The sequence below is a fragment of the Lampetra planeri genome, chromosome 41 (assembly GCF_965212315.1).
Source record: "Lampetra planeri chromosome 41, kcLamPlan1.2.h2, whole genome shotgun sequence".
Lineage (NCBI taxonomy): Eukaryota > Metazoa > Chordata > Hyperoartia > Petromyzontiformes > Petromyzontidae > Lampetra > Lampetra planeri.
The window spans coordinates 6,189,976-6,216,253 of NC_136147.1; the positions used below are offsets into that span (position 1 = coordinate 6,189,976).

The window sequence follows — 26,278 nt, forward strand, 5'->3', positions numbered from 1 at the left end:
GCTGGAAATTTCAAAATAATCATGCTGTATTATATATAAAAAAAAAAGTTTTGCTGGCTGGCTGGATAGCTGGAGGGAGGGCTGCTAGTTGAGTGAAACTTTTTAAAATGAAATTATTGATAGTTCGGCCGAGACCATCAACCCAAGAAAACCCAATTTAATGAAGGTTGCTTGCCGAGTGCAGGATGTCAGTGTTGTTAGCTCAGTGCCTACACAGAGCATTATCTCCCTGAGCCACCTGGCCATTTCAATGTCACATAATTTGTAACGACTCCGAAGCTGATGGCAAACTTCAAATTAACTCTTCGTGAAGATTACTGGCGAAGTTACACTGCCCTTTATTATTCCACTGGATTAACGCCACCCCACCCCGTGTCAGTCACGAGGGTTGCTTGACCATACTTCACCACATTTTGTTGGTGCGGGTTGGTGAAGGGGGGGGGAGGAGAGGCGGGTGACCAGGACCGGTTATCACTCCCAAGCGATATTAGCCAGAGAGCCGAGAATCCAAGTCAGGGCGCCGGGTTCGTAGCGGAGTTGGCCTCACCAGCGAGGATCAAACACGGAGGCAGAGTCAAGCAACTCAGCCAAGGGTACCGCATCACGTAAATATATACAGCAATACCTCGGTGTACGTCGGGGATGCGTTCCTGAAAGGTGCGACGAATATTGAAATGACGTCAATAAAAGCGATTTACAGGGTAAGTCGTGGCGAAGGCTATTCTTACATACCTAGAAGATGAAACCAAAAAAAATCACAAAACTATCGGCTTGCGGCAACACCTGCTGACGACGATGAGCACCGCTCACGGCGGCCGTTGCCATCGTCGGTCCGTGTTTGCGAATCGAAATGGGCCGTAAATCGCGCTTCTGATATGGGGCATGAGCCACAAGCTATTTTAAAGCATTGCCCCCCTCGACCCCCAGCGTCCTCATTACCAGGCCTCGCGCTCACATCATGCGGGACACGGGGACTGTGAGACAACGGCAAGTGGGGAAATCGATGGATGGGGGCCGGGGGTTTGGAAGGCGATTATCTAAAAACAGCACCGTGGGGCCGGCCGGTAAAAGCCCGGGGCAAACTGGCACGTCGCCTACATCATGATTATGTTCGTTATTGTGTTTCCACACCACCGTCACACCACTGCCATGTTTTATTATCGTCTAATGTGCTGTCAAATATACAGGGGTGTGTGTGCACGTTTGCGCCCTTGTCCGTTTGCCTTGGTGCATGTGAATACGCTTGTGTGTAAATGTGTGCCTTAATAGATTCTGACCAACAACAGTTTAAGGTCATATGGAAGGATATTTGTCTTTCATTTTGAAATGTGGGCTGTGCATGAATACATGGGTGTTATGGGAAATGGTGTAATAATAGTTAACGCGCAATGCTTCAAACTTCACTTCCAAAGTTCGAGCCCCGGCTGTGGCAAACATCGGTAGAAAATATCTGAACTGGTTCTGGGCATTCCCTAGGTCAACTCAGCCTTAAACGAGTACCTGGTGTGGTTTGTAAACATCAGCACTCGGGAGACAAATGCAGCTGGGCATGCTACTGGCCATACCACCCTTTATTACACCGCCCTGGCCTTAATAGGTCCTCGCTAACAGCACTTGCCCTCACAGTCTGTTAAGGCTATAGGGGGATCTTTGTCTGTATATATATGTGCACTTGGGCTAATTCTCTCAACGATCCTCTCAGCCTAGAGCATACCTTTTGGAGTATGAAAGTATGAAATGTGCTTTTATGAATGCAGACCATTTTCCCGTGTCAGTGAAATGTGTTCGAAGTCACTTCAATCGGCCAATCAAATCATAGACGAGCCTACGGTTAGAGGCTGGGCTCTCCAATTCTTTACGTAATCGATTAACACACTGGTTATCAGCCAATCGGAAGAGCACGAAAATCTTTTGGAGGGATAAAGTGTCGCGTCACCACGCGTGCCGCTCGCTGGGAACAAATGGCTCGGTGATGTTAGTGGCGTCATCCACACGCATCACGCTGGGCATTGTGAGGGCACCGTCGATTTTTTTTTAAAGAGGCTGAGTAATCAACCACAAAAATAGCAACAACAGAAAAACGTCAACTGAAACTATAAAAACTAAACTATTTTTATTTTACCAGGTAAGGCCCACTGAGCTGTATAGCTTTCAGAAGCGACCTGGCCACATCAAAAATGACAGCTCAACGAAGTGGCTTATCACGTGGAAATGTATAGCAGCCAAATACTCGAAACGTGTGATGTTGATTCTAAATGTGGAGGGAAAAACCAGAGGACCCGGATAAAAATCCACACGACCACGAGGAGATAACAGGAAAACTCCAAGGGTAAGGATCAACACAATGGTCAATAATGCTGTGGCCTTAAACGAAAAATAGATATTATAGGCAATGTGTTGGGCAATGGGCCCTTCTTCATGGCACATCGAGGCCTGTTGAGAGTGGATAATTTGAGTTGGATACTGAACTTTATACCATGGGGCCATATGAATTATATTGTTTTAAATGTTTTCCGATGAACAATTTTTTTGGGGGGAATATGAATGTCTGCATTTATAGCTCATGAGCAACGGGCAAAAATAGTTGATTATACAGTTGAGACAATTGATCGACTCTTCCAATGATCGTCCCAGCTGTAAATGACAACACAATGTGTCTGTACACAGTATGCATGTGTGTTTGTTGAACTTCTTTCGCACCGTACGTAGCCAACCGTGCTAATCGGAGGTACCTTGCCGCATATAAATAATTTTCATTATTTTAAAAGGTTAGGCCTCAGTAACGACTTTCCTTAAATTAAAGTAATCGCATTCATTACACAACGGATGTTTTTTTTGCCCATGAATTATCGACCAGACTGCTACCACCAACTCATTGGTTTAATGGCTTAATAACCGGCGGCGGGAAGAATTAACAGCCCTGAGAGCCAGCGATGCTGGCTCTCAGGGCTTGAACACGGCCAGCGTGCACTCTTGCCATGTACGTACAAGTCGTTTTGTCAATCCACTGCTGGATAAAAACGCATGCATGTAGAACTGATTTTGCATCCTACGTAGCCAACCGTGCGAATGGGTGGTGCGGGGGAAGGACAACAAGCTACACACACAAAAACTGTTCTAAAGAAATTCGTTCCCAATATAGATGCGCATACTGGTCCAGACCGGGTTTGTGTAAGCGAGGGTCCATAGACTCGGTATCACAAACGTACAGTACAATATGTTCTGCTCTACTCCCCTCCCAACAATAGTTCGTGATAGTCACCCATCCAAGCACTATCCAGGCTCAATCCCTGATTTAGGCTACCAAGATCTAATAGGATCTGGGCACGCACTCCGTTAGGTGACAGCGGTGTCGCACAGATACACACACGCTCTCTGGCGCGCGCGACCGTAAATCCAATCCTCACACGAAGGAGCCGATTCCTTCCAGGGGAACGCCAGACGGGGGAGAGTGGGGCCTTCCTCTTGACAAATTTACTGCGTCATTTTCTCATGAGCCAGCCCTACCTTGGCAAGCCAATTGGAATTTAGACTGGGTGGGAAAAATAAAAAAAACCAACTACAAGTCATACTGTGTCAGCCGATCATAAATATTGAAATGTGGTGAGATACGACGGCCTGTGACTCCACCGACGAGTCGCACTTAAGTTTAAATTTCGGAGGATGGCGGTGTGGCGTTCAAGGGTTAAATCAATTTTCTGTCCCGGATTCGGCAGGAGGCCAGCCCCGGCACATCCCTCTCCCATCCCTCTCCCACCTCCACCACTCACCTCCCACCTTCTGCACCCACCACCTCCCCTCCCACCTTATCCCCACTGACACAAAGGAGAATGTTAATCTCGTGGAATGGATAGGAGATGACGCTAAGGTATTTCGGACGACTTGCTCGTCCAAAACCTGGCGCCCGCCCAGAAGCTCAGATATCGTGTCGTCCCTTACGCCATTACGGATAACAAGCGACAAAAATAATAAAAGGTACTTGCAAAGGGGGAGCACGAGAAGACGTGGGCTGTACCCACACTCTTCCGCACCACGTTGCATCCTGCTGATTGACTAACTGCGGTAAAATGATTTTTTTATATTGCAAGTCCAAATCGTGCTAAGCATTGCCCGGCAGTAGCATCCCCTGTGATAGTAAAAACGGCCTCCAATTACTCTTTGGTTCTTTCGGTAAAGTCACGTATAAAGAGGAAATAATAAATTAAATATTAGCATACGACGTTTTCGATTGCATAGGCACGTCTCTCTCTCTCTATGTATCTCTGTGATATCTGTCTCTACTTATATGTCTGTCTAAATGTCTCTGGTTCTGTGTTTTATCTCTCTCTCAAATTTAGCATTCTCAGGAAGAACGTAATCAACCGGGTATAGTGTTGACTGTTATGTTATCCGACTCTCTGTTGTATTACATTACATTTCTAAGTATACTAGATTTGTGTTTCTATTTCATTTATACCTGATGACGATTACTTGTGTTGCAATCGAAACGTCGTATGCTAGTATTTAATTGATTATTTTCTCTTTATACGTGATTTCACCGAAAGAACCAAAGAGTAATTCCTGCAGTCACGAAAGCTCCAAATTAAGTACGGCCTCCATTTGCTCGGCAAAGACTCGATGAGTCCGAAGGCTTCCTGTCAAGAGGGTCCTGCTGCTGCTACTGCTACGTCAGGACGTTGGGTAGATTCATGAACGAGGGTTTTGGCTTCATGGGAGAGAAAGTCCGAGTCACTGGAGAGGGCCCACACTGTTGGTTATAGTTATCCATTGCTGTAACAGCCCAAGCCTACAACACATGGTATTCCTCAGCAGTCACACATCAGAAGTACTGATTTGGAGTACTAACCAGGCTCAACATGGTCTCAGTACTACTATACTTGGATCTGTGTGCAAGCAACGTGCAACATTCAACCGGTACAAACACTCAAATAACCCTCATCTACAAAGCATTATTTTCCTTTCAAGGAAAGTGTTATTGATGTGCTGATTTTTCACTTGCAATTTGTGCTTTTGCACCACTGCCAAAGCAATATCACAAAAAGTAACGATCATGTAACAGTGAAAGAAAAGTGCTGTTGCAGGAGTTTAGTCGATGGCATAGACACGAGGGATTGTTTCATTACCTAAAATTAAAGGAACATTTTGTCCAACAGTCCTCGAGTACAATTTCCATGTCTTTCCATTTGTAGGACTGAATACAATAGTTACGAGTTAACTGCATCAATGTTTAATGGCTTTGATTTCTTGTCTTGGTACGTTATTATGTTTATTTGGCCGCGTCGCACTGTCTGATTACTGCCGATCGTTTCTGCTCATCAATTTGTTTATTTACGTTTGTCAAGTAATCTGCAATTGATTTCCGTAAATAGATTTTGTTCGTTTTCCTCTGTAAAACATCACCGCGGGTTTCCCTTGCAAACAAAATACTTTAACCTCAAGGGGCTCTCACCTGCCTATGATATATACATCACTGAATGAATGACTCGTTGATTTAATAATTGATAAATTGAGCCATCGATTCAGTTAGTCGATCAGTATGTAGGTCGCGTGTTGGTGGGGTAAAGTGTGGGGAGCGATTGTGTAATCGTCACTGACCTACACCAGTGACGATTATCTGAACCGGTACTGGGCCTCCCCTAGGTCGACTCAGCCTCAAATGAGTACCTGGTGCGGTGTGTAAACATCGCTACTGGGGAGACAAAGGCGGCCGGGCGTGGTGCTGGCTACCAAACCCTTCGTGTGCCGTTCCAGCCTTCATAGATGCTCGCTAACAGCACTTGCTCCGACAGTCTGTTAAGGCTAAACGGGAGATCTTTGTCTTGGGGCAAAGTGTCGGGTTTTCCACCCATTCAAGACATCTGTTCAGCATGGAAGATTCTTGTAGGCCAGCCCAACCCTCGAAAGTGACTTTCGATGCTTCCCCCTCATGGTGCGGCTAAGTAATTGCAGGGTCTGCACCTGTGCCTTTTATCTGTAATAATCCCAGGGGTCTCCTTGGCAAATACAGCAACCCATTTTCATCCCGGTGGTCTCGCATCCAGGTTCTGAACAAACATCACTGACAAGACTAATGGACTGACTGATCGACCGAGTGAGTCGTCGTTTCATTCCAATATGAGCGCGGCACGCCGAGCCAGAGGTCCAAAAGGATTCGCCTCCGCAGAAAAACATTTCCGCCCACCAACAAAGCAAAGACAAAGATCCCCGTATAGCCTTTAAGACTGTTGGGGCAAGTGCTGTTTGCGAGGAGCACGCATGAAGGCCCGAACGGTACACGAGGGAGTGATGTAGCCAGCACCACACCCGACCGCCTTTGTCTCCCCAGTGGCGATGTTTACAAACCGCACCAGGTTCTCATTTGAGGCCGAGTCGACCTAGGGGATGCCCAGGACGGGTTCAAATAATCGTCACTGGGTGTTGGCCGTGAAAAGAGAAGCGAACTCGGGCCGCTGGGTTCGTAGCGCAGTGCGCTAACCGCTGCACCACCGCTCCCCCTTTGCGCCCACCATCCTCTACCCTGACGTGCGCGCTCCACAATAAAAGCCGCAAAACCACATCCGCGCAGCGGGGTTGGTGGAAAATGCTCGACAGATGGGAGCAGCGAGCGCTCGGCCACTTTCAAGGCCGGGGTGGGGAATGAGAAAGGGGTGGGGGAGGTGGCGGGGAGGGGGATTGTGGAGCAGATCCACACTGGGGCGTGGGCTCTGCGGCAAGCGGAGCGAGTGGCTGCTGCTGCTGCGTACGTGGTGGGGTCTTGCTCGAGAGGGAGCGAGCCTTGTACAATGCAGGCACGCGGGAGACGCGTGCATGTACGTGCGTGCGTGTAGGTCCGTGCATGTGCGTGAGTGTAGGTCCGTACATGTGCGTGCGTGGGGAGCGGTGGTGTAGCGGTTAGCGCGCTGCGCTATGAACCCGGCGACCCGAGTTCGATTCCCGCTCACGGCCAACACCAGTGACGATTATCTGAAGCGGTCCCGGGCCTCCCCTAGATCGACTCAGCCTAAAATGAGTACCTAGTGCGATGTGTAAACATCGCCGCTAGGGAGACAAAGGCGGCTGGGCGTGGTGTTGACCACCCACCCCCTCGTGTGCCGTGCCGTCCTTCATAGGTGCTCGCTAACAGCACTTGCCCCTACAGTCTGTTAAGGCTATACGGGGGATCTTTGTCTTTGTGCGTGCAAGACGCGTACGCGCACTCATCTCTCTGCGCGCGCCGTTTGACTCGCTGCCGAAAATTTGTGACCTCGATAACGAATACAATAGACTCCACGATTCGGGGCTTCTCTATAACGTACCGTGGCCGGCCAACTGGTGGGGCCGATGGGGCGAGGGTGGTGTCGGTAGGTCTGGTGGGGCGAGGGTGGTGTCGGTAGGTCTGGTGGGGCGAGGGTGGTGGGGCCCGACTCGTGATAAAAAGGAAACCCGAAATACTGTAATGTTTTTTTCCGCTCATCAAATAATTCTGTGATGTTTGCTGCTGATGCTGCAGCATTGGCAATGGTGTACAAGCACGAAAACACAACACGAACTCAACACGTTCATCAATAATCGACATCCCGCCCCCCCCGTCCCAGCTCCTTCCTCCACCTCTGCAAGCTCCCATAACCCAGCAGACGCCACTGATACTAAACATTGATACTGTATACTGCCCTACTGGGTAAAATCTTCAATACCTTTTCCCACACTCTATGGTTTTTTCTGTAAAGTCACGTAGGTATAAAATAAAATACAAAAAATAAAATAAAAACATTCTTTTATACCTAAAAAATAAATTGTATTATTTTTGTATTTTATTTTATACCTAAAAAATAACTTTTATTATTTGTAGAATTTTTAGTATTTTATTTTATACCTAAAAAATTAATGTTATTATTATTTTAGTATTTTATTTTAAACCTAAAAAAATACTTTCATTATTTGTAGTATTTTTTGGTATTTTATTTTATACCTAAAAAAATAAATTGTATTATTTTTATTATTTTAGTATTTTATTTTATACCTACGTGACTTTACCGAAAGAACCAGAGAGTATTGATCATTGCAGTCACGAAAACTTCAGACCTTTTCCCACCTTGCGCCTCCACAAACTCCAACGGCTACTCCAGGCGTTGCCCGATACACGCGCACACATCCTCACACGCTCACCGCAGCTTCATCCACTCGTTCGCTCACTCACACTCGCTCATTTTCTCACTTACCCATCCATTCGCTCATTCGCTCACACGCTCTTCTCTCTGTTAGCCATTACCACTTATTGCAGAGCATTCATGACCTTGGCATACTATGCTTCTGGTTAGATTTACGATATTATCTGTCCGTCTTAGTCTCTGGCTACCTCTGCTCTTATTTGCATCAATCAACTTTACCAAATCACCCCCCAGTTTGTCCATATTTTTCCTTGTGCACCTCTAGCTGTGAGGATTATCTGAACCGGTCCTGGGCCTCCCCTAGGTCGACTCAGCCTCAAATATGTACTTGGTGTGGTGTGTCAACATCACCAATAGAGACAAAGGCGGCCGGGCGTGGTACTGGCCACCCACCCCCTCGAGGGCTGTGCTGGCCTTCATCGGTGCTTGCTAACAGCACTTGCTCCTAGAGCCTGTTATGCCTATACGGGGGATCTTTGTCTTTGTGTCCCCCCAAACATGTTAGTTTCTGCATACTGTACCGTATATTTGATGGTATATCGCCAATATGTGTCATGCAATCTGTTGTGGTGACTGGGTGTGTGTGTGTGAACATGTTTCTCTCTGCCCTACTCGTTACTAAAATTGTGTCGCCCCGATAATCAAACCCCTCTGCAATTTGGGGCTTTGCTATAACATTGGGTACGCTATCCTCCTGATGACATTTACAATAATATCCCAGTCTCTAATGGTCTCCATCTACCGCTTTTCCTTTTTTTACATTCATGCCACTTCATCAAACATCAGCAGTGTGTACAGATGTACCTCGTCACGCATATGGAGACGCGTTCCAAATGTGATAATAGGGTTTTTCCCCTTTTTTCTGGCAACAAAACTAAAGCCTCGACCAAATTGGTGCTCAAAAGAAAGCTGTCCCTTGGTGTGGACCAATCAGTTTCAAGGACAATGCATATATTATCATAGTGTGTTTTTTGTTTGCATTTTGACTGCAAGTATTGTGGTTAATGCAGACATGAATCCTTGTAAAAAGGTTTCAGTTTTGTTGCCAGAAAAAAAAGGGGAAAAACCCTATTATTATATTTTGGTACTGGCGAAGGAGGTCTAATGATGACGTTCCAAATGCATTCGTTTTCGTCTTTCTGTCATGATCCACAGTCTAGCCTTTCCACCAATCTCTTAGTTCTTATTGCTGTCCTTGGAATATGCAATGATCTTCACCACCACCGAATTAAACAAATCTGTCATCTGCATCATGGGACCTCCTTTGCCAGTAGCAAAATATGAGAATAGGTCTTTCCCCTTTTTTCTGGCAACAAAACAGGTGTTAAGTTGTTAAAACACCAAACTGAAACCTTCTACAAGGAATCATGTCTGCATTAACCACAATACTTGTGGTCAGAATGCAAACAAAAAACATACTCTGATATTCTACGCATTGTCCTTGAAACTGATTGGTCCACACCAGAGGCAGCTTTCTTTTTGAGCCTCGTCTCAAACGGTGTTAGACCAGAGGACGCCAAAAGGCCAATTAAGTAAACGTTTATAAAATTGGCAGTCCACATTTGTCGTAATGCATTCTGGTGGGCCAGGTTACGGCACCTCGACGCCCCAGGAAGGAAATTTCACAACATTCATGTGATTCACCTGCACCACCTCCACAGTGCTGGGGGATTACAGGCAAGCGCATGTAATTTGCACAAGTTGTAGATAACCATTTCTAAACCGTGTGATTTGATGCATATATCACGAGCTTAATAATAAATTTTAATTAATCAATTGATGCATTTGCACATGTCCAGTGTGTAGCGAATTTGTATGTGTGTGTGTGTGTACGCATGTGGTGCAGGACATCTGCATGAGTGCAAGCATACACACACAGTACACTAAGTGTTCATGTGTGTGTGGAGGAAGCTCATGAAGGATGCGAGTGCACAACTTCAGACCATCGCGCTCTGGCAAAAACGGAGGGCGCTCACAACAATGAACAGAGCGCTACAACGCAGCAAGGTGGCGTAGTGGGCAGCACGGGCTGCGCACATCTGCCAGCCATCGAGCCCATAACACCTGTGTCTGTGAGCTCCTACCAGCGGAGCCTCATTGGATGCTTTCCCACTACCCCAAAGTGCACCTAGCCTGGTACGAACTCTGTGGCGACGTCACTGTCACCACTAAGTGACGACCCGTAGCCGGTTGCTGTTGCTGTTGTTGTACTGCACGTACTCACGTGCGTTTGTAGTGAGCGTGCGCGCGTGTGTACATGTGCGCGTGTACGTGCACGCGTGTGTACATGTGCGCGTGCGTGTGTTCGTGCGTGCGTACGTGTGCGTACGTGCGTGCGCGCGTGTGTACATGTGCGCGTGTGTGCGTACGTGCGCGCGCGTGTACGTGCGCGTGTGTACATGTGCGCGTGTGTGCGTACGTGCACGCGCAAGTGCGAGCTCACCTGCGACTGCGCATTCACGTCGGCGCTGTGCAGCACGAGGATGGCCACGGTGCTCGCCTGCCCCGCGAGCGACGCGATATGCAGCGCCGTGTTGCCCTTCTGCACCGCCGAGGGGTCACAACAAGTGCGGAGTTCACGCCGAGCGGACGCCGACCCTCATTACACCGGCAATCGCAAAGCATAACCGACTTAAGACGAGAGAATCACGATTAAATTTTTGTAATTTAAGGAATGTAATTTAGTTGTGCCGGGTTTTGGACCTTGGTAGCTGCGTCGACGCTGGCCCCTCGAGACAGCAGCTCCTTGACCACGCCCACGTGGCCTTCCTTAGATGCCAGGTGCAGCGCATTGAGACCGTTCTGCAGTGGACACAGAAACAGATAGATGGATTGAGATTAATGGACACGCATACAGGCAGATGAATGGATGGATAGGTGGATGGAAGGATGAATGGACACACACGCAGAGAAACAGACAGATGGATGAACAGGCAGAGAGGTGCACGGAAGGCGAATGGATGGATGGATGAACAAAAGAATGGATGGATGGACAAAAAGGTAGCAAGGTAAACAGACAGGTAAGCAGATATACATACACAAATACAGTCCAAGCAGACATAACCAATCAGATGGACACATGGTGGGTGGAAAAGTGGATGCACAGACAGAAGGACAGAGAGGGTAGCAGGAAGACAGACATGACAGGCAGGAAAGCAAGCAGGCAGAACAATACGTAGGAAGGTAAGTAGGTGGGGGCGGGCAGGCGGGCATGTAAACGGAAATACAGATAGACAGATGACCAGATAAATAGACAGACAAAAACAGAAACTACATTGAGTACAATATAAATGTAGTTATAATTTTAGTTTAGAATCAACATGTTGGACCCAACTAATCACAACACACTCCGTCAACCACGGTCGTGATGAGCACACGGTGACCTCACCTACACTGCCCTGCCCGCAAGGCATTCCGGGGCCAAATTTTTAATTCATAACAATTATAATAATCCAGTACATGTGGTATTCGCATCATTTGTACAACAGGGCTATCATGAGGGTGCTGTGTTTCACAGACAGTTATAGTTCGCCTGCAGGGAGCCCTGTTGCCATCTTTCAATATACTCTCACGGGATCTTTAATCCATAAAATAGGTTTTTGGGTAAGATCGCCTAAATATAAATGTTTCGTTAAACCTGCATCCACCCGGCAGCCAATTAGTAAGGTTTGTCACTTAAACAAAACGTGCCAATTAGTGACTAGATCAGCACACCGATGTGTTGGAGAGTAAACCCACAATATATTTATTCCATCTAACCCACAAAACATATAATAGATAATATTGGTCGCGAAAGCTGACAGGATCTTTAATGTCCACTGTGAAGCAGACGGCCGCACATTTCTTGGTTGATTTGGCCGCAGCATTGGCCGCTCGCTTCACCGCTGACCGTTGGAAAGGAGTGCCTCTGGCATTATGGGCGCGGTGCCTGATGAGTGCCCTAGTGGTCGCGAACAATTATATTCTTTTTATTTTACCAAGTGTAGCCCACTGAGCTATATAGCTATTTTTTTTTAATCGACCTGGCCACAAATGATAGCTCAACGAAATGGCTTATCACGTGGACATTATTAGCAGCCAAATAATCTAAATGCATGTTTCTAAATGTGGAGGGAAAAACCGGAGGACCTGGAGAAAAATCCACGCAACCATGGGGATCGGACCCACAACTTCCTCCATACCAGGCGAGGGAGTTAACATCTCGCCACTGCGTTACTGTATGTATGAACTTCTTTCACACTGTATGGAGCCAACTGTGCTAATCGGAGGTGCTCCTGCTGCTGCTGCTTGCTCGTCGTGTTCACTCTCTTTGCTGTCGGCAATCATTTCCCGATGAGCAGAGCGCTTCCTTCAATGTCTAATCGTTGCCTGGTGCGAGGACGGCACAGTCGTTCCCGCAGGAGCGAATCGTTTTTGAATTTCCATCGAACTGATGGCTCGTCCGGCTCAGAATTGACGGTGGGGCAAAGGAGGTGGCATGGATGTATGGTTTAAGGAAGGAGGTTATTTTGCTGTCGTCGAGGTCAACTTCTGCTTCATCAACATCTCACTTCGTTGGCATCTAACCTGGTCAATTCCTCTCAGTCCACATTTAATACTACGAGTAACAATTACCTGCGTTTACCCAAGGAAGCCTCGTGGAGTCTCAAGGCTCTTTTAAAGGACAATGTTGCATTTATGATGTTTTCGCCATTCCATTAAGGATTGCTTAGCATGTGGGTGGGAACCAGGGCACTCGAGGGAAAACCCACAACTGCAATAGGGGGGGGACACTCAAAAATCCGCAGACAATAAATGATTCATTGCTGTACTGAAATCACCTGGCCACCTCACAGCTCAATCCTAAACTGCCCGCATATCCCAGGAAGGCTCTAATGTAAGTATTATCTAAACCTGCTGAGCTTCTGATCCCTGGTGAGATCGGGTATATGCAGGGTTATTTAGTGGTATGAAATGTTTCCCCTGGTCAATGTCTTATCTGATTTTACCTGTTGAAAATCTTACTTGGTAGACATCTCATCTGGTCGACATATCATCCATTTCATATCCCACCTGATCAATTCCTTACCTGGCTCAGTGCGTCACTTCATGAGGTCTCAGGTGGTCAACATCCTCATCTGGTTGACATCTGACTAATTCTACACTTCATCTAGTTGACATCTGACTAATTCTACACCTCATCTGGTTGACATGACTAATTCTACACTTCATCTGGTTGACATCTGACTAATTCTACACCTCATCTGGTTGACATCTGACTAATTCTACACTTCACCTGGTTGACATATGACTAATTCTACATCTCATCTGGTTGACATCTGACTAATTCTACACTTCATCTGGTTGACATCTGACTTATTCTAAACCTCACCTGGTTGACATCTGACTAATTCTACACTTCATCTGGTTGACATCTGACTAATTCTACACTTGGTCTTGTTGACATCTGACTAATTCTACACCTCACCTGGTTGACATCTGACTAATTCTACACTTCACCTGGTTGACATCTCACCGGTTTGACCTCTTGCTCAGCCAACATGACATCTTAACCTGGCTAAGAGTAGACGAAGTGAGGTCTCAGCATCACCTGGTTGCTGGTGTTGATGTCGATGCCATTGTTCAGACAGTCGAGGACCTTGTCCAGATTCCCAGCCCTCGCGGCGCGAAGGAAGCTCGCACTGCTGTCCGCCTGCAGCGATTGGCACGCACGCACACACACACAGAGACAAAGATGCCCCGTTTAGCTTTCAACAGACTGTTTGGGCAATTGCTGTTAGCGACCACTTAGAAAGGCTGGAATGGCACACGAAGGAGTGGGTGGCCACCACCACACCCGGCGGCCTTTATCCACCGAGTGGCGATGTTTACACACCACACCAGGTATGCATTTGAGGATGAGTCGACCTTGGGAAGGCTCCGGACCGTTCAGATAATCATCACGCACACACGCGCACACACATGGCATTTGGACATTATACGAGCGCCGGCTGTCATGCTCACACATTCAAGCGATGGATACAAGAACGTCAATACACCGACTGTAAGTACCCACGCTCAACTATACACACACTGAGGCAAAGATCTCCCCTTTCGCCAGAATGTTGGGTCAAGCAATGTTACGTTGAAACTTGTCCAGAGTTTGTCTGGTGGGTTGTGGAGGACGCATTTTTTATATTCAATATCGAAATGAGTACTAGTACTGTATGTGGAGACGTGGTCTGCTTAATTAGTCTACCCAGGGCTGATGTTAACAAGCCCCACCAGGTACTCATTGAACAGCATGCATAAGCAGAACATTGTTCTGTATCTCCACATACAAGTAACACGTTGTTTTAGTCTACCAGCTTCTTTGTTTTCCAAGACCAATATTATCCAGCAGCATTTGTTTAAGCAAGCACAACGACACAGTCCTCATTCAAGACCGAGTTTACTTAGGATAGGCCCAGAACCAGTTAAGACACTGTCCACCACTGTTCGCCACGGAATTGAACTCGGTCGTATGTACGTTGAACTTCTTTCGCACCGTACGTAACCAGCCGTGCAGTTTGTTGGGTTCGTAGCACAGAGTGCGAACGACTGCGACAATGTTCCCCACAACAAAAACAACCGCTACCCAACATTGTGTGGAGGTAGTGATGCCATAATCCAACCCAGCGAAGAGGTGGGGGGTTATTTTGCCAGTCTCCACAATACATAACAAAGTAAGGAAAGTCGCCCTGCAGCATCAACACCAGCTACCGGGGTGACACTATCAATGAGCAGAGCGCTGGCTGGCTAAAAGCAAGCTGGCATGGCGGGGAGCGCAGGTGGTGCATCTGCCATTCACTTTGGTCTATTAACCCTTAATTTATATCTGGGTCTGTCCAATGACCTCCTTTATTGTATGACTGAGCTGTGAGGTGACCAGAATAACTAGCTCGGTACAAGTGCTGTGGATGATATCACTGTCTGCTTGTGATTCACGGCTGTTGTTACAGTGTGCTCATGGACAGGCACAATACGAGCCGCGCGCAATGACTTTCAAAACAGAAAGGTTACAACTCTTTCATGATACCGATGTTGCTCTGTTAAGTTCTGGCCTTTGGAAGTTCGGAATGGAACTTGGCAATGAAGCGTCGCAGATTCAATCAGGATGAGGAGGTTGTGATAGGTGGGACACGTGTGCAGGATGGAGGAGGGCAGATCAATGAGGCAGGCTTTGGAGTGGCACCCATAGATGGGCAACCAAGGGAAAGATCTAAAGGCAGATTATGGTGATGAGATTCTTAAGAGTGGCCCTGTGTCAATCTGCAATGACTATTTGACCTTGCAGAAGGAAGTCATGCTGAGATGTGGCGAAATCATCGGCACTGGCCGTAATGTCTTGACACGGACCTTGAAAGTGGAATATACTTTAGCAAGCAAGGAATAATTGACTTTATTTAAAGTGGATAGGAGGCAATGCGCCAGCACTGCTCACGTGTAAGAAGTACCCGTAAGAAAAAACATGAAATGAATAGAAATATACAATTTTCATATGGGGGTTTTAGGTGGCAGTATCGTGTGGAGAAGTGCTTTGTGGGAGATGAGCTCTTCTCAGAGGAAGGTGGAGTGGCTGAGTCACGTATCTTCCAAAGTCTTCGCAGTTGGTGCCCGTGTCCATGGGTGCCATAAACTCGCGAATGTGAATCATTCAAGACTCCAGTGGGCACCAATAAGGATAAAAACCGGTGTTTTAATCTGGGCGGCCACTGGTGATTAAACCGAGTTCTGGGATGTTTGGCAAACTCAATTCGCGAGTTACTTTGCATGTGAGGGGAAAACGGTCGTCACCAGAGACCTACATCAAAGAGGAGCTTGTTTCAATTAAAACTCACTCAATGAGAACCTGATATGAGGACATTCTACAGTTTATCTACAACAAACATTCACAGGACCCTGAGAACTGTATATCCACGTGTGTCCGCTTCATACTGCAATGCAGTCCAGCCTGTGTGTCAAGAGCATTGGGGCTCTATTTTTAACCACTCTTATCGTCGGCGTGCGTCGGACCTACACTTGGGAATTCTTATCATTCTTTTGAAGCGGTTTCTAAATGATTAGAGCTTCAAGAGCTTTAACACGGGGGCCAGTGGTCAGCGTCCGGAAGGCATAAGTCAAATAAAAGACACATATAACTGAAGTTTGCGTGACGCTGGTTAGAGCACCGGTTACGAACAGCGGTGACCTGAATTTGCTTCCCAGGAATGGCCAACCTCGGTCGCCATTGATATTTGAACCGGTCCCAAGCCCCCGAATTCACCGACGCACACTGGCCAGCGCGGTGAAGTGTGGTCGATAAACTCCCCATGACCAGCACGGCATGGGGAGGCCTTCATACAGCAGTGGATTGATAAAGGGCTGTAAATAACACCAATACTCTTTGGTTCTTTCGGTAAAGTCACGTAGGTATAAAATACAACAAATCACGACGTTTTGGGCGCAACAACAGAAGCGTCCGTCATCAGGTGGGAGGAAAGCAGCAGGCCATGCTTTCCCATCTGATGAGCAGCAGGCCATGCTTTCCCATCTGATGAGCAGCAGGCCATGCTTTCCCATCTGATGAGCAGCAGGCCATGCTTTCCCAACTGATGAGCAGCAGGCCATGCTTTCCCATCTGATGAGCAGCAGGCCATGCTTTCCCATCTGATGAGCAGCAGGCCATGCTTTCCCATCTGATGAGCAGCAGGCCATGCTTTCCCATCTGATGAGCAGCAGGCCATGCTTTCCCATCTGATGAGCAGCAGGCCATGCTTTCCCATCTGATGAGCAGCAGGCCATGCTTTCCCATCTGATGAGCAGCAGACCATGCTTTCCCACCACCTGATGATGGACGCTTGTGTTGCGTCCGAAACGTCGTGATCTATTTCATGTTATACCTACGTGACTTTACCGAAAGAACCAAAGAGTATGGATTCCTGCAGTCACGAAAGCTTCAAATACAAATAATAACTAGTTTATATATTTTAGTTCATGAATCCTGTATGAAAGAATTATGTGTGTATTACACACATACCACCACGCCTTTAAACATGACTGCTATCTGAGCCCACAGTCTTCAAGCCAATAGCAAGTATCTCAGGATGATTCTCATGTTATAGCTGACGAGAGTATAGGAATTTTGTGCACACACTGCACGTCGACACGGCTTTAGCACTTAAAAGGCCTTTATCACACGACTATTGATTTACTCTAAGATGTCATTCTGCGTATAACTTAAGAAATTAACAAACTACAAGGACAAGCAACGATAAACAAATATAAATCTTCCGAAAAATGCAAGTTTCTTTTTCATAGGGCATCACCTAATAAAAATTAATAAATTATTGCCCAATTGCTGCAGCGAAAATTAAGATCAATAGAAGCTAATGCAGGGAACTGAAAGCATGAGAGAATAAATGTGTCCTGAGCAGACAAAAACATTTCATGGAGTGATTGTTTCCGATTACGAGTTAAGAGACACCCTCTGCAGTTGACTGAATTATCTTAATGTCCCAATCACCCATCACAAGGACTCTCCCACATAATGAGTAGGTGTTCGTGGAAGTCTTGTGTTGTACATCTCTTCAACGTGTTTCTGGGTTACATCGCGTGCTGTACGGACATGATGAGGTGTTGTACGGACATCGTGAGGTGTTGAACAGACATCATGCCGTCCTGTACGGACATCATGCCCAACAACACACGGTACAAGCCGAAAACCCAGTAGACAGCTTAACCCATGTCGTACTGAAAGATACTCTTTGGTTCTTTCGGTAAAGTCACGTAGGTAAAAATAAGAAAAAATAAAAATAGAAATAATTAAATTAAATCACGACGTTTCGGAAGCAACACAAGCTTCCGTCATCAGGTGGGACAACCACAGCAACAAACAAAAAATAACTGTTTTTATTTTTACTATTTTTATTTTTAATTAAAAAATTTCACCTACGTGACTTTACCGAAAGAACCAAAGAGTATGGAAAACTTCAAATCAAGAACGTACTGAAAGATGTTTGTCAATCATTTAGCTTCTAACTTGAGAACCAAAAGATATATGCAAGCCCATGTATTGTAGTAGTTGTAGCAGTCTGCCTGGCCACACAGGCACGGTCGCTTGATGCTTCCAAAGGCTCTGCAAGAAGCTGGTCAATCCAGCGAGTGAATGCATGAGAATACAATCACTGGAAAAATAATGACACCATTTGCACTACGCATTATGATTTCAACCGGTGGCGTAGCCACCGAGTGTGCAGGTGGTGTAACTGCACCGGCGGCCTATGGCTCAAAGGGCGGCCGATGAGCCGGGCTCTGAAGAGAGGGAATCTGGTCACGGATGAGGAGGGGTTCCCATTTTATTCCTCAAACCAGGGCCCGTGCCAACCAGGGCCCGTGCCAACCAGGTGATGCCTCCCACTGATGTCAACATAAAGAGGACCTAGGTATTTACACAATTGGAACCTCATTTGCCAGTAAAAATATGATAATTGGTTTATTACCCTTCTATCTGGCAACAAAACTGACACCTTTTTACAAGGAGTCATGTTTGCATAGACCACAATACCTGCAGTCATAATGCAAACAAAAAACATAACTCTGATAATGTGCACTGTCCTTGAAGTTGATTGGTCCACACCCGAGACAGCTTTCCTTAGAGCCTAGTCTCACATGGTGTTGGACCAGATGACGCCAAAAGGTGTCAGTTTTGTTGCCAGATAGAAGAGTAAAAAAACAATTATCAGGACCTCGGTACTTTTGCCGAACAACATCACAGGGCCTTTAAACATCCACGTCGCAGACAATGGCACGCTTGGCTTGATTCCCCACACAAAAACGTTGGCTAACTCTACGGACGCAGCAGAAGTCAAACAATTGTCTGTTTGAGATCACAAGCTGGGCCTGCGTCCGATGTAAACACGTGCCCAGCCGCGCGGGCGATACGAAGACATGGAGTGTGCCTGGCGGGCCCTGTGTTCCCGAAGGCTGGGTGCGATATCGATCGTCCTGGCCGTCTGTGTGAGAGCCCAGTAATTGCACGAACACAGGAAGAGCGGCTCCCCACTTGTCCTTCCGACAACTGAGAAGAACCGCGCAATAGCTGCTGCTGCTGCTGGTGGGAAACACGTGGTTGTGTTTTCCCAGAACCCGGGATAACAGGCAGACCCAGAGGTTGGATTATTATGGGATTTCTTTCTGCAGCGTAAGCTATGCATTTAAGTGAAGGGTTAGCCTGGTTAATGTTATATGGTGTAGACACCGAGAGTTAGTGTGAGGAATTGTGCTGTGGTTAGTTTTAGAGGTCAAGGCCGTAGACATGCAGTCAACATTGGGGGGGACCAAATCTTCCAGGGTGTCTGGGGGTCCCAACCCAGAAAAATATCAAAATTTGAAAACTAATTTCCTGCCATTTCCTGCCTAAAATATGTTTTTAAATTCACTAACACATGGGATGGACTTTTTATTTATTTTTTACAATGTCTAAGAGTGTATTGAATTACACTGCTCTGTTTTTACTTTTTTTACATTTTCTTGTTTCATTGTATATAATGGCAGAGATTAGGGATTCATAAAGTCCAACCATAACCACAATCATATAAACAGAAATCTATGCATTGTTATATGAAGGCAAGTCCAGTTATTGTGGCCAAGGTTTTTATGGGATGTGTCCCCTCCAATTTATATTATAATTATGGCCTTGTTAGAGGTACTACCAGGGTTATAGTGGTAAATAATGGATATAGGGTTTTTGGGTAGTGATAGGGTTAATGTTAGGGATATCACTTGGAATGTAAAAGGTTATGCTATGGTTAATGGTCATGATCGAGTTAATCGTATAATAATATTGTTAAGCTTAGCGATGTAGTTAAACGTTAATATTAAAATGTGTGGGTGCAAGGGGTAATGTTATAGATAGGAATATTGATATAATTAATATTATGGGTTTAGGCTAGAGTTAAGATGGGGTAGAGTTAAGATGAGGTACCTGGTGCGGGGTGCAAACATCGCCACTGGGGGGGACAAAGGCGGTCGGGCGTGGTGCTGGCCACCCACCCCCTTGTATGTGCGTGTGTGTGTGCGTTTGTGCGTGTGTGCTAGCGAGAGCGTGCGAGCGAACACAAGTCAGAGCGATGGGGTGGAACGGAAGGAAGCTCACTCAACCATCCTTCCATCTCCATCATCATCTCCTCGGCCAAGGGCTGTTTGCGAGAACCTATTTAAGGCCTGCGCAACGCACGATGAGGTCACTGACCATCACGGCCCTACAGCCTTTTTATTCCTGCGTGATGAAGTTTGTATCCAGTACCTGCTAAAAATGTAGCAGGTGCTCATTTATGACTGAGTCAATCTAAGGGAAGGCCCAGTACAGTTTCAGATATCAATTGCAAGTGATATTAGCCGTGGCTGGGAATTTAACCCAAGGTGATCAGGGTCGAAGCCCAGTGGACTAAACACTGCGCCCAATAGTGTCCCGAGGAATTTAAGGCTGAGTCGAACGAGGGGAGGCACAGATTATGTGCAAACGTCTTTTACCTGCCGAACCAGAGTCCATCACCGTCATCGCTATCATCATTAGCACCATCAGGACGTCAATGTCAGTCCAACTACCACTTGGTAATAAATCAACAGCGGAGAGCAGAGAAGTGGGAACACAGTACAGGCGAATATCTCCAGAACATAGGCAGCCGGATATAGCCCAAAGTGCAGCTATGTTTAAAGGTGAATAACATTTGGAATCTAATTACATTTCATATTTGATGTATATACTGTATATATGTGAAACGTGTGAACAGCAATAGCTTTGAGCGTATAAGTTAAACTGAAGGTATAATTACCCTGACGATTCAAGGGCATTGTGTTAATTACAAAACAATGCACATTTGACCAAACATTTATTTCCCATTTGCTAGTACAAACGTATGGAAACACACACTATTAAAATAATATACATCCAATGTCAGTTCACTGCTGGATGAATGCCTCCCCCACTCCATTTCGGTCAAAGGGGCGGGTTGTTTAAACCATACTTCACCACGCTGGTCAGTGCATGTTGCTGAAGGTGAGACTTGGGACCAGTTTATATTTCACTCACCGCTAATGTTAGATCGTGAATGGGAATCAATCAAACTCCGCACTATAGGATGTAACATTTACTTAACCTTTACTCAAACCCTAGTCCTGAGATTCAACAATATCACTCAAAATTGGTCACTGCAGTATGTATAACACTACACAGTATAAACAAGAGCTATGTATTTGCTTATTAAGTTCTGTTACATAACCATGTCTTTTAAACAACACAAACAACATGTAAAAAGCACAGCAGACTTTGTGCATTATGCAACAACCATCGGCATATCCTGTTGAACTGCATTGTGGTTCTCTTAATGCCTTTGGGAACCATAGATGTGGAGTCTCCACTTCCACACTATTGGGGCCATTTGCTTGGCTAATGCCAACAATAATCAAATCTGCAAATGATGGCAAAAAACAACCCCATCGATACAATCTTCTATAATGGTTCAGGCTGAGGCAGAACTGTCAGCAGTGAGTATTGGTGACTCGACTGTGCTGATGAGGCCTGAATGAACACAAAACCGGCCCACAGTTGTTTATTACAGCGACACTGCTGCTGTCACTTGCTCACATTTGCTCAACTTCATTTTGATGATGGCCAAAGACAAGAGGAGCACAATGCACTTCAGGAAATGCTAATGGTTGTTACATATGCACAGAGAGAGTATACATTATACTTGATACAGCAATCGTGCTGTGACGGTTCCACCTGAAGACGGAAGCTTGTGTTGCCTCCGAAACGGCGTGATTATTATTTTATTTTACTTTTATTAATTTTAATTTTTTACCTACGTCACTTTACCGAAAAAACCTTAGAATATGAATCCTTGCAGTCACGAAAGCTTCAAATCTAGAATTACATTATACATGTCCACGTCTTATTTGAAACTCAGGGTGTTCCAGGCTGCACTGTCGTTCCGTTTTATGATGGGGGCTTCTCATTAACAGCTTTGATTATAATGACCTTAGATTATAATTACATTATTATACTTACATGATTATAATTACAAGTGATTATAATGACATGATTATAATGACATTAGATTATAATTACATGATTATACTTAGATTTCATTATAATTACATGATTACAATGACATGATCATAATTACATATGATTAGAATTACATTTGATTAGAATTGCATATGATTTTAATTGCATATGATTTTAATTGCATATTTATTTAATTACATATGATTATAATTAAATATGATTATAATTACATTTGATTAGAATTACAATATGATTTTAATTGCATATTTATTTAATTGCATATGATTTTAACTGCATATGCTGCCCAGGTGCACATCTTGGCAATGAGGCAATGGGTCTCAACGGGCTCTCATTTGGTTCAATGGAGGCCCGCCTTGATGTGATTCACACGAAAGTTGGCTACAATTAAGCGTCTTAAGCGCTCTTGATCAAAGTCATACATACTATCCCATATATTGAGATGCACTTTACTATAGCATATTATTTATGGATGAACAGGCTTTGCTCAGTTTTAAAGGCACGGATATTCTGTACACGAAGACCCCCCCCCCATTGCCTTAAGAGACTATTGAGGCAAGTGCTGTTAGCGAGAACCTATTAAGGCTGGTACGGCACACGAGGATGTGGATGACTAGAACCACGCCCGGCCGCCTTTGTCCCACTAGTGGTGATGTTTACACATCGCACCAGGTACTCATTTGAGGCTGAGTCAAACTAGGGGAAACCACACACCTACACCCCTCCGACGACCGTTGTTTCTCCACACCTCGTCTGGGAGTAAATAGTACAAGGTGCTATCGGTCTGCATCAACATAAGTGTGAAATAGTATCATTGAACTGGGTATCGAACTTACGTTTACGGTACTAGGATGGTAGCGCAGTGATATTATTATCAACAAAAAGATAGCTGGTGTATGGGGCAAAAATCCCCTGTATAGCCTGAAGTGCTGTTAGCAAGCGCCTATTGGGGCGAGCACAGCACACCAGGGGTATCGTGTGGCCAGCGACATGTCCGGCGCTGCCTTTGAGTTATCTGCTGATCTTTTTGCACCACACCGTACAAAATATTGCATTCGTTTAATGCTGAGTCGACCTAGAGGATGCCCAGACCAGGTTTAAATACGACTCGGCACCGATATTGGCCACCATCGGGAATCGAACCCAGATGGCTGGCTTCTAGCGCAGTCAGTGTGCGAGGCACATGGAGACGCCAACGCAGAAATACGCCTACACATGCACATGTTCTCGAATATTGAATCAAGACATGATTTTAATAAATATATTTCAAAGAGAGCTTTTTTAATGAGCGAATTATGTGGCTTGCCGTCAACGTGTGAATATTTTCTAAAATCTACATTTTGTCAGGCTGATTATTTTTTTATGCCATCATCATCGTCCTCAGCCATGATCGATCCACTGCTAGATGAAGGCCTCCCCAAGTCATCACCATATTCTCAGCTTGTGACAATGCATACATTTAAATCCAAATTTTTTTCATGTTTTGATTGTATTATGTCCATAATTGTTATCCCTGTTAAAACCACAGACTATATTTATAATATTATATTGTTTAATCTCTCAAGCACCAAGTCTACACCTGTGGCAGAAATGTGAACCCTAACAATTATTGCTCAGGAACATCAACTTGCTGCGTTTACAAAGTTTTCACGTGAAATTCACTGCGGCGTTTACGTAAACAGTGATCTGTTCCACGAAGTCGGACTTAAGTCACCCAACGGCTGAGTTGAAAAAGGGCAATTTTAAACATTTATGCCCCTGTATACATTTGCTGCATCGTTGCGGTAAATTCTACGACGGTATTATTTATATCGTAAATCTGTATTCTGTAATAACTGAAACCAACAATTTATGATTTTGCGATCTCAAGCATGTCCATCAACACAATTAATCTGTAATTTTGTCCGGCGCTGATTCGGCCGAATATTGTAAAAATGTAAGCATTACAACGAAAAAAATCCGGGAATTAAATATACATTTTTAAATAATATATTGCTTCGAGAACTCCCAGACCACTCCTGCCTGTAAAGATAGACTGCATGACCTGTTTTCACAATAGATTAAAATATTAATATGCTGCATTTATACGTAGAACACAGTGCAATCATTATAAACACACAATGTATTCGGTAATTCTATAGAAGACAAACATTTGGATCAAACGACTCATCTGGTGCAATCGCTGTTCGCGAGCACCTGTTATTGCCATCACGGCGCACATCAAAAGGTAGCCACCACCAGCACCACCAACACCCTCGGACTCTTTTTTTCATCCCCAGGACTGATATTTACTCCGCTCCACGAACACAACGACAACGATCCCTCTAGTAGCCTCGCGCCGTGAGCAAAAACCTATCAAGGCAGTGCACGGCAACAGGACGAGGTGGTGTGGTCGGAACCACGCCCAGCCGTCTTTGTCTCCCCAATGCTGATGTTTACACACTGCACCAGAGGCCGGAGGACTGAGACCGGTTCAGATTTCACCCGCCACTGATGGTAGCCGTGTCTGGGAATCAAACCCAGGGTTAACAGATTCACAGCGCGCATTGCGCAAACCACGACGCTACCGCTCCACCCCACATCACCATCCATTAACGCACACAGACACGCGCGTGCACACGCACACACGTGTACGCACACGTGCTGTAATTGTCGCGGTCCGTTCTAATTAATTGGTGGCAGTGTGGCCAGCAGCCCTGACCTTACGCCTCCGCTCAGTCTTCTCTCGCGAAAGCCTCCTCTGCTCCCTCCTCTGCTCCTTCTCCTCCCTCTCCCTGTCCGCCTGCTCCTTCTCTTTGTCCTTCGGTGTCGGCACCGACACCTCCTGGATCTGGTCACGAGCCTTCTTCAGCTTCGAGGCCGCGTGCGCCATTCCTGGACCGCCTCCTCCTCCACCGTAACTATTAATTCGTATCGCTACTCTTTGCGTTACGCCGTCGCTGTTGTTGTGATGTTCCTACGATCCTTTTTTTTTGCAAAAGCAGGCTTCGTCCGAGCATGCACAGAAACAAATCCCAGTGCAGGGATGGTGTTTAATTGCTTTGCAGTGGACGTGTGGCCTCTGCCTAGGTAGCCCTGCCCCGTTTGCAGAGTCCACGGATGTCTCCTTCTCTCTCCCCTGGTCCTCTCTCCCTCCCTCCTGGTCCTCCCCTCTCTACCAGTCTCCCCACATCCCCTTCCCTCCCATCCTCACTCACTCCCTCCCCACCCCTCTCTCCTCTTTCTTTCTCGCTCGTTGAGTTGCTCCGCCTAATGTGTATTTTTTTCATTTTGAAAAGATGAGATGCATGACATCACGCAGAAAATTATTCAGCTCACCGCCGCCGCTGCTGCTGATGACATTTATATCATAGCATCCTAATGATACTGTAATTCAGATTATTATGATCATAATCACTGCATTGTATTGATAATAATACTTATATGACAGCATTGACCATATACACATTATATATGATAATGTTCGTAATATTAACCGTGACAAAGTTTTTAATGATTGTAATGATGTCCATGATAATGGATTATTTAATGATGATTATGGATTTTACTATGAATAAAGCGTCGACTCAGAATTACGTTCGTCATCAAGATATATTATTAAATTAATAATGATTCCTATATTCATTGATGATGATAACGTTCATGAACATGTATTGATGATGGTGCGCTGATAATGATGATGTTCATGTTAACGGCAATGACGAAACATGTGATATTGCTGTTATGACGCATACGATCATATTAATGCTATTTATTATATCCTGAGGATTATGACGTTCATCAATAATCATGCCATATCGATGAAAACTCCTGCTGATGATGACAATGACGATCATACACTAAGCTGAGTTGCTGCTGATGATTTCCTGCTGATAACGATGGCAATTTTTTGCACACACAAACCATTGCTCATAACAAAATGACATCTGATAATTAAAACAACACTTTCAAAATGCATCAATTATGCAGATACACCATTTGAAATACTGCACGCGTGTATATGATGTGCATATGTCCCTATACTGTACGTGTGTATACCAATTGT

The 26,278-nt window shown here is 45.4% G+C and overlaps 1 protein-coding gene across 8 annotated transcripts in view; it reads right to left on the reverse strand.

Annotated features, from left to right (window-relative positions):
• The window catches only part of LOC144732126 (ankyrin-2-like), a 252,711-nt gene that overhangs the window by 93,368 nt on the left and 133,065 nt on the right, over positions 1 to 26,278 (reverse strand). For all 8 annotated transcript variants that reach the window (XM_078613424.1, XM_078613425.1, XM_078613423.1 and 5 more), the window contains exons 2-4: positions 13,738 to 13,839; positions 10,851 to 10,949; positions 10,591 to 10,689 (exon numbers count right to left, since the gene is read on the reverse strand). In XM_078613424.1, coding sequence (XP_078469550.1) covers positions 10,591 to 10,689; positions 10,851 to 10,949; positions 13,738 to 13,839 — 300 coding nt within the window. The remainder of the gene's footprint in view (positions 1 to 10,590; positions 10,690 to 10,850; positions 10,950 to 13,737; positions 13,840 to 26,278) is intronic.